We start from the raw sequence: 9,617 nt of genomic DNA, 5'->3' as shown, positions 1-9,617 counted from the left end.
GACGATTTTGACCTATGTTCCTCGAACGTTCGTCCCACCATTCCGGGTAACCAATAACCGTGAAACAGCCAGAAGCTTCATGACCAGTACATCCACATACCGTACATTGTCTCGGAGGATCTTTATTCCCTGGTCGAGTAGTATTAGGTTTTGAGTAGTTGGTTGAATTTCGATTATGAGCTGTGAAGCTCATAACCTGAGTTTCTTGCGTCATGCTTGAACGGATGATCTCATTCTGAGATACAGTTTGATAGACGCTGTCCAGATCGGGAAGAGGAGATTTGGCGCAGATTTGAGAGCGTATTACTCCATGAGTGGCATTGTCAAGCCCAGACATGAAATCATGGACTCGTAGAGTTTCTGCTTCTTGTTCTCTTGCTGTGTTTAAGTCGCACTCGCACTTACCGCAACTGCATAGTTTTGAATTCATACAATCGGTGATCCCGTCCCATAATTTTATTAATCGGCCGAAATATTCATCGATTGATGAACCATTATGTTTGCAGTTTGATAAGGCGTTACGTAGTTGCTGAAGGCGTGCCCCACTTTTGAGAGAGTAACGTTTCTTAATCATATCACACAGATCTTTTGCGTTTTCCCGGGTTGAGATAGACGACTTGATCTTTGGTTCGATGGTTTGTTTTATCCATCCTACAATGAGATGATTGTTTGCTGTCCAATCCTAGAGGCGAGATGAATTGGCTGCGGGTTTGAGAATGCTGCCGTCAAGGAATCCGAATTTCTTCCGTGAGCTTAAGGCCATACGAAAGTTGATAGCCCATTCATCATAATTCAAACCATTCAAGAGTGGTTGTGAGATAACAGCTCCTGGTTTATCATTAGATGATAGGTCGTACGGTGAGATGGTTTTGTATTTGGTGTCGCTTTGTTGAGCTAACGCCATTGTTGATTTGAAAAAAAAAATCTTCTTCTTCAATATGTGAATAAGAAGTCGTTTAAAACAGATTTGATCTGCAATATGGCAAATCAAGTCGGATGAATAAGAACTTTTTAGATGTTTATATTTGTTCTTGCTCTGATACCATGACAAATTCTAGTTTGGGATCAAAGTAAGTTAAATTTTATTGATGAATAAGCTTGGTTTATATACCAAGATAAGCAAAACCACGATAGAAAAGTATAAAGTTCAACCTAAAATAGGAAAAGCATACATAAACCTTATCTAAAACTAATTAGTATAATTCCTAAGTTATCTAGGAATTATATTCCAATAATTTTGAAGGTTGATCCCGCCTGAAACCCGATGTGATTGTTTGGCTTTCTCTCTCTCGTCGTCGAGGTACGTCTCTGTATATCTTAATTAGGGTTTTGTAAGATTCGTGTTTCGCGATTTCGTTTTCGGGCTTTCAATTTACTAATTGTGACTTTGGTTTTAGTGTTCTTTTCCCGTTTTCGTTTCATCTTTGCTCTCGTCGTTGCTACATCACATACACTGTCCGTTTCTCTGCATGAAACCATCGTCACTAAGGTAATGTCTCTGTCTATGAAACTAAAATGCAAGTTTGTTTTTGTTTTTAAAATTTCTGTCTTTTTGAGGATGGAATTCTAATCGATGTCATAGCAATTTGAAATCCAAAAATATCATAGGCAAGCACTAATCTAATAGCGTTGTGTCCGATTTTTATCTGGGTACATTGTCCCTTAAGGAATCTTTTGGTTGGTAATGCATTATTAAAGAAGGATGTTATGGCGATATGGAATATAAGAATCTATTTGTTGACAAAGTCTAAAGACAAAGACTCTATGGGGATGAGAAAAAAGAAATGACCCACGCTTTAGAAAAAGTCCTTAGATTGAAAAACGCCTAATGGCTTAAATAAGACTTGTTGGATTTGACAAATGACCAACAGCTTAAAGATGTTTTAAGACAAAGACTCTGATCTGAACCAAGGCTTAATATAGACAAAGATTATGAGTTGGAAGGGGTTGGTTTACGATTTTTTGGATGGAAAGAAAAACGACCAATAGCTGAAATAAGCTTATGACAAAAGTCTGAAACAAAAGTCTTTTACACAAAGACAATATGGGGTTGCTTAGAAAAGGGTCCTTGGTGGAATAAAAGAGTTCAAACTGCTTTAAGAAGTCTCTTGCCAAAGACAAAGGGGGTCGGTTTTTATATATGCTGGATGGAAAAAATGATCAGCTGCTCAGACAAAAAAAGTCCGTAGATGGAAAAAGAACACTTGTTCGATGGAAAATATAAAAAAACGACCAACAACTTGATGGAGTCTTGAAACAGAGACTGAACCACAACGCATAAAAAAAACTGTGTCTGCTTGATAAAATACAAGGCTTGAAAAGTATACAAAGACAAGAGTTGGATGGGATTTGTTGGATTGAAAAGAAAAAAACGACCAGCGAGTTGAGACAAAGTCTGAAAAAGCTCTCAAGACAAATACTATGAGTTGGTTTGTATATTTGGTGGATAGAAAGAATAACAAAGACAGAGCTGATACAAAAACAACTAAGGGCTTTGGAAAGTCTTTTGACAAAGGCTGCCAACGGGCTAACGAGTCTTTAAACAAAGATTCTAAACAAGGATTCTGAATCGAAAAGAGATTTTTTACTCTAGAGAAAGACAATATGGGTCCCACCGGTTTTAGATGTGTTTGATGGAAAGTGGAAACATTGACCAGCTGCTTAGAAAAAAAAGGTCATTAGATGAACAAAATCGACTAATGGCTGAGAGAATGACAAACATCTTTAAAAGAGTCATAAGACAGACTACATGAACCAAAAGGCTTAAAGACCTATTTTATGTTTGATAACCGACAAAAGGCTTAAAAGTAGAGAAAGACTGATGACAGCTCTGGAAACTCTCTAAACAAAGACAACTCACGGCTTAGAAATGTCCCACAGCTTGTCAACAATTTAGAGTTGTTGGATTGTTAAAAAAACTAACTGACATCTAAAGAAATAAACTGCCTGAAAGTTCCTGACAAAGATTATGAATCAAACACAGATTCTTATTTAACCACACGGCTTAGAAGTCTCTTGAAAAAGTCAATGCCATAGACTTGTTGGATGGTAGAAAACAACTAAAAATTTTCTGTATTGATAAAAGACCAACGGCTTTAAAAAAATCACAAGGCAAAGCTTCTTGACAATATGAATCGACAACAGGTTCTTATGTAACCAGCTTTAGGAGTCTTCTGAAAAAGACTATGTCTTGGTTTGGTAATAGCCAACAGCTTTAAAATTTCTCAAGACAGAGACTGTAGAAGGAAAAACAACTCACGGCTCAAATGAAATAAATCACTCATGACTAAGACGAGACTATGGATGGAGAACTGATTCTTTACTCTGCCATACGACTTCAAATAGAAAGTCCTCAACACAGACTATGAACCATAAGGTTTAAAAGAAATTCTGCTTGATATTCACAAGGCTTTAAAGTATAAAAAGACTATTAAGTTGGATGGAAGTAATGACCAACTCATACTCCGAAATCAGTCGCAAACAGAGACCAGGGCCAAGCCCATTGAGACATTTGTTTCAGGCCCCCGTTTTTATAGGTCTCCAAATGGAGAAAAAGTCCAAATAATATATATGTAATTTTCTTTTATCAGAAATATATATATGTAATTTAAAATTACAACTTAAATACTTCGGGCTTAATAATTACGAAACAATTGACTGGCCATGTAAACCAACTAATGGCTGAGATAATGTTTGTTGGATTAAAAAAAAAAAAACAGTCTGAAAAAGTCTTAAGACAAGAATCACCCAAAATGCTTAAAGACCTGTTTCTGTTTAATAACCCACTAGGCCTTAGAGTAGACAGAGACAGAGCTCAAACAAAAAGCTGTCATGACTTTGGAATATCTCTTGACAAAGATAACCTACGGCTTAGAAATGTCCCACAGCTCGGTTTAGACTTGTTGGATGGTAAAAACAACTAACGATTTGCTGTAAAGAAAAAAAAGACCAACTGCTTAGATATTCTTGAAAAAGATTCTTATTTTCGACATGGCTTAGAGCATGATTATCTTACGTCTCTTAGCGTAATATAAGATACGGTCTCTTAGCTGACGTCTTTTAAATAAGAGATATAAGAGACGTCTCTTAGTTTTTTTAGTTAACAACTAAGAGACCGTATCTTATATTACGATAAGAGACTCAACCTAAGAGATCTGCAATAAACATACTCTGTTGAGAAAGTATATACTATAAACTTGTTGGATGGTAGAAAAAAACTGAGAACTTGTTGTACTGATGAAAGATCAACTGCTTTAAAAAGTCACAAGGCAAAGATTCTTGACAGTATTAAAATCATTTTAAAAAGACTGGGTCGGTTTTGGTAAAATGAGCAACGACTTAAAAATGTCTCGAGACAAATAACATAGATGGAAAAACAACTCACGGCTAAAATAGAAATAAATCTCTCATGACTGAGACTATGGATGGAAAACCTATTTTTTACTCTGCAACATGGCTTTTAATAGAAATTTTCAACACACAGACTAAAAGAACTGTTTCTGCTTGACAACCACAAGGTTTAAAAGTATACAAAGACTATAAGCTAGATGGAAATAATGACCAACTCTTAAGACAAACACAATGGAAGAGTGGCCAACTCATACTTTGAAATCAGTCTTAAACAGAGACTACCAATGGCTTACAGAATCATAACGCAAATATTATAATAAAGATTATGATCTAAAAGAGATTCTAAATTAACGACAAAAATTGGACTTGTAGGATGGGAAAAGACGACCAATATGTCGTTAATTTAAGGAGATTTATAGAAAAAACCCCAAGCACTTGTTTGATGGAAAAAAAACACAGGCAATGGCTTAAAGATGTGTTAAAACAAAGATTCTGAACTCAGAACTATGTATTTGCGATAATCACAAGGGTTAAAAGTATTGAAGGACCAATAAGATAACTAGGACTTAAGAAAGTCTTTAACCAAAAACTATGAACTGAAGATGGACAAACGATTTATGGCTGAAATAATTTGTGATGGATAGAAAAAAAAAATAGCACCAAAGGGTTTAAGGAATCTTAAGATGATTCGGTATATGTTTTGGTGGGTGGAAAGAGTGACCAATGTCTGAAACAATGACAAGGAAAAAAGAAATTACCAAAAAGACTATGAATCGGTTTTAGAATTGTAGTCTTTGTCACCATGGCTTACGGTCTTATGACAAAGCGTATAATGATTCGTTGGATGGCTAATATGACCAAAAGTTTCAAGGACTACAAATCAAAAATATATTGTATACATATATATGGCGAAGTAAAGACTAATTAATTATGGTTTTTGTTTTTCAGGTAAGTGCTTCAGAAGGTGTTCAAAACCAAACTGTTATAGAGATTTTGAGGAGATTTCAAGTGTAGCAGAATTTTGTGACAGGTATGTACTTTTCAAACTTGCTTGTAATTAGTTTCTGAAATTCACAAGTAGGAGAAACATATGAGAAATCAAGATTAATTTCATTTCCACCAGAAGTGCGCTTGAATAAGCATCCAAAATCTTAAGATATTTATGTGTTAGCCTTTATACGTATGTGACAGCTTGAAGTATATAGGCCAATGTTGCTTTTTTTTCCAGGTATGTGCTTCTTTTATGGACGCCCAAAAGATTTTTCAAACGTTTATAAGTCATTGGTGAAAATATGGATTTAGTACCCTTTTTATAGTGTATAACTTTGCATTTGAATCAATGTTGCTCAAATAAGCCTTTTAATGTTTCAGAGTAACCACGTCTCTGTTTCGTAGAAGAAAACACTGGTCACTTGGTTGCGAAATTTATGGTTCTAATACCACTTTTGGATCAAACAAAGAAGTAGTATATCTCCCCCTTTTTTGGCTCTCCACCGGAAATCTCCAATTTCCTTTTTTAAAAATCTTCCCTCGCCTTGAGTGGATTCTCCCACCGGCATTTATTGCTACGGTCGACCTTGGCTCCTCTCTTGAAACTTTCCTTGTTCCCTACCACATTGATTTCTATATTGTCATATACACCTTTGACTTGCCTTTCTTGGTACTCAAGTTTCCCTGTCAAATTTTTTTTGTTTCCTTTTTGGTGCTTATTTTCCATACGTGACTCAATCACCATGATTTACTCGAGTAAATTGGTTGTCTTTTACGTGATCAAAGGATCGGTTTTGTCAAATCTCCCTACCACCACCGTCCAAGATCCTCAGCCTCTTCTCTCTGCTCTGCCGTCTGCAGTTTGCCTCACCGCTTCTGAAATGGCGGATCTGCTTCACAAGAGGCTAAGGGCTATGAAACTCGATGAAGAAGAACCACTTACTCTCCCAGACAGTCCTCGGTTCAGAGTCTATGACCAGAACTCTCTGAGTATCCTGGGTCGTCTGCTTAATCCTGATTGTCAATCTATGGCCAGGATGATTGAATACATGCCTACTGCATGGCGTGTATATGATAGAGTTCGTGGGATTGCTCTTTCTAAGGACCGCTTCCAGTTCATTTTCCAGAGAGAGGAAGACCTCGAGACGGTACTTAAGGATCGGCCTTGGTCATATAACCATTGGGCAATGGCTCTCGAACGTTGGACTGACAGCCTGCCGGAAAATTTCCTATACTCTATGGAGCTCTGGATCTGCATCCGCAATATTCCGGCAGTCTTTTTCACGACTGATACTATGTTTAAACTGGCATCCGAAGTAGGAAAGGTGGAAGAGATAGCTTATGATCCGAAAGTGTCGCACACCAAGGACTACATAAGAGCTTTGATCACTTTCAATACTGACAATCCGGTTAAGGCGTCTCGTAGGCTCAACATGCCTAAGGGTGAGGGCTCTGTTTTGATTGAGTTTGAGTACGAGAAAATTCATAAGAGGTGTTTTCATTGTCTGAGGCTTACACATGAGAAGATCCGATGTCCGTTGTTGAGAAAGGATTATCGAGCATCCAATATGTTGCCTACTGTTCAGGAAGGACCTCAAACATCCCTGCAAATTGTTAAGACTACAGGTGTGTCTTCTGTTACTCCAGAGGTGGGACCTCCCGGCTTCACAATCATGTTCCCTGAACTGTCGGACCAGGATAGGCGTAGTGCAATGGTGTATGTCTCTCACGCTGATGAGACAGAGCGTAATGCGAGGATCCAACGTGTCCGTCACGCTATTGATGATTCTGCTAAGACTCCACCGGTTATACTTACAAAGATCTCCCATGACCTTGACAAAGGAAAAGGACATGTGTTCAGCTACCCGGATATCAGGTCGCGTCTTCAATGGGCTGCGACAAAGAAGTTGCAGAGCATGTCGTCTGCGCCTTTGGTTTCCCTAGAAAGTGAAGGTGAAGCGGAGTCATCTTCGGTTTCTCTTCCTGTTGTATTACCTCCCTCTGATATTACTACGGGTTTTCAGGTAGGGACATCCTCTATGGATCCTACTACCGGTAATATTAAGGGTGGTAAGAAAGCTCGTCGTCGCCCTCCTTCTTGGAAGCGAAAGACGCAGGGGAGAGTTGCCGGTACAACCAGTAACTCAGCTCAGAAGGGGGACAGTTACAAGGAGAACGGTACCAAAAGGAAATCAGACACGTCTACGCCTTCATCGTTAGACAGATCGACCAAGAAACAAGAATTTTTGGTGGCTTCCGGTTTGAAGCCGCTGCTATTCCAATGAGCGTACTGAGCTGGAACTGTCGAGGGGCGGGAAACACCGAGACAGTTCGTCGTTTAACGGAGATGCGTAAAGACCATTATCCGGATTTCTTGTTTCTCATGGAGACTAAACAAAAAGATAGTTACATGATCGGTTTACAAAAAACTCTTGGTTACGATAGAATGTTTACTGTTGCGCCTGAAGGTTTGAGTGGAGGCTTAACAGTGTTGTGGAAAGATTGTTACAAGGTAGAGATCTTATCTTCAGATAAAAGGCTCATTGATATGAGTGTGGAGATGGGATCATTGTTTTTCTTCTTGTCTTGTGTCTATGAAGACCCAGTTAGAGACAGGAGGCAGTTGGTGTGGGATAAGCTAGTGAATATTGGCTTAACAAGGGATCGTGCGTGGGCACTGATTGGTGATTTCAATGAGTTACTAGATAACTCAGAGAAGTTAGGAGGAGCAGTTCGAAATGATTCTACGTTTTGGGATTTTAGGAATATGGTTGAAAATTGCAAGATCAAGGAAGTGAGGTCAACGAGTAATACTCTCTCTTGGGTTGGCTGGCGAGATAATGTTTGGGTTCAATGCAGACTGGACCGTAGCTTTGGAAACGATGAATGGTTTCAGTTGTTTCCTCGATCCAACGTAGACTATATGGAGATGTGGCCATCAGACCATAGGCCTCTGCTTTTGAAGTTTCTCTTCGAACCTCACGATCGTGGTCAGGGTCGTTTCTACTTCGATAAGAGAATGGTGGGAAAGGCTGGTTTTGAGGATGCAGTTCGACGAGGTTGGGATGGAGGCACTGGTGACAATTCGTCTATCATGGACCGCTTATCGGGTTGTAGAAAAGAGCTATCAAGGTGGAAGAGATCTTCGGAGCTTAATTCTAAAACCCGTATTCAACGGCTAAACCAAAAGCTTGAGAAGGAGATTGCAAAGACAAGACCAAGTGCTCGCTCTATGCGTCGGCTACGAGTACAGCTTGCTCAAGCTCACCGAGACGAAGAGAGATACTGGAGACAGAGGAGTAGGGAACAATGGTTGAGAGAAGGTGATATGAATACAGCATATTTTCACAATGTCGTGAAGGGAAGAAAGATCAGGAACAATATCTTGTTGCTCAAGGATGATCAGGGAACAAAATTTTTCTCAGAAGGAGCTAAAGGCGACATTGCTGTTGGGTACTTTCGTGATTTGTTCATGAGTTCTAACCCGGCGGACCTTGAGTCTCTATTTGAGGGCTTTCAAAGCAAGGTCACTGCGGATATGAACGAAACGCTTACTAAGGAGTTCACACCAGAAGAGATAAAGAGAGCAGCGTTTTCGATCAAAGGTAGCAGTGCACCTGGAGAAGATGGGATCACTGGGGTCTTTTATCAGCAGTACTAGCATATTGTTGGTAATCATATTGTTGAGGAAATTCAGAATTTCTTTCGAACGTCTTCACTCCCGGCTGGGTGGAACCATACGCAACTATGTCTACTGCCTAAAGTGTCTAAGCCAGATACTATGAAAGATTTGAGGCCAATCAACTTGTGCTCGGTTCAGTACAAGATTATATCCAAGTTGTTGTCGGAGCGCATGAAACCAGTTATGCCGGTTCTAATCTCTGACACGCAAGGAGCCTTTGTCGCTGATAGGTTGATCTCTGACAACATCATTGTGGCGCATGAGATGGTTCATGGCCTGCGCACTAACAACTCGGTGAACGCGAAGTTTATGGCTATTAAAACCGATATGTCAAAAGCTTATGATCGCGTTGAGTGGAACTTCTTGGAGACGTTGATGGAGAAGATGGGTTTTGCTAGAAAGTGGGTGTGTTGGGTCCTGGCTTGTGTGAGCACTGTGTCGTATACAATCCTCCTGAATGGTCGGGAACACGGTTTTATCAGACCTGAACGTGGGATTTGTCAAGGTGATCCAATGTCCCCATTTTTGTTCATCATGTGTGCCGAAGCACTTGTGAGTGTGTTGAACAACGCTGAGCATAAAGGCCGTCTACATG

General features: G+C 39.4%; 2 protein-coding genes across 2 annotated transcripts; both read left to right on the top strand.

The window, feature by feature from the left end:
* Nucleotides 1–6,083: 6,083 nt before the first annotated feature.
* On the top strand, nucleotides 6,084–7,625 carry LOC106297510. The gene has a single exon (XM_013733738.1). The coding sequence runs from the start codon at nucleotides 6,084–6,086 to the stop codon at nucleotides 7,623–7,625; it is 1,542 nt and encodes a 513-aa protein (XP_013589192.1).
* Nucleotides 7,622–9,001, top strand: LOC106297509. The gene has a single exon (XM_013733737.1). It carries the CDS (start codon nucleotides 7,622–7,624, stop codon nucleotides 8,999–9,001), a length of 1,380 nt encoding a protein of 459 aa, XP_013589191.1.
* Nucleotides 9,002–9,617: the final 616 nt, after the last annotated feature.

This window comes from Brassica oleracea, chromosome C6 (genome assembly GCF_000695525.1).
Source record: "Brassica oleracea var. oleracea cultivar TO1000 chromosome C6, BOL, whole genome shotgun sequence".
NCBI classification, from domain to species: Eukaryota; Viridiplantae; Streptophyta; class Magnoliopsida; order Brassicales; family Brassicaceae; genus Brassica; species Brassica oleracea.
The sequence above is the reverse complement of the archived record's forward strand: the minus strand, read 5'-3'. Positions and strand labels throughout refer to the sequence as shown.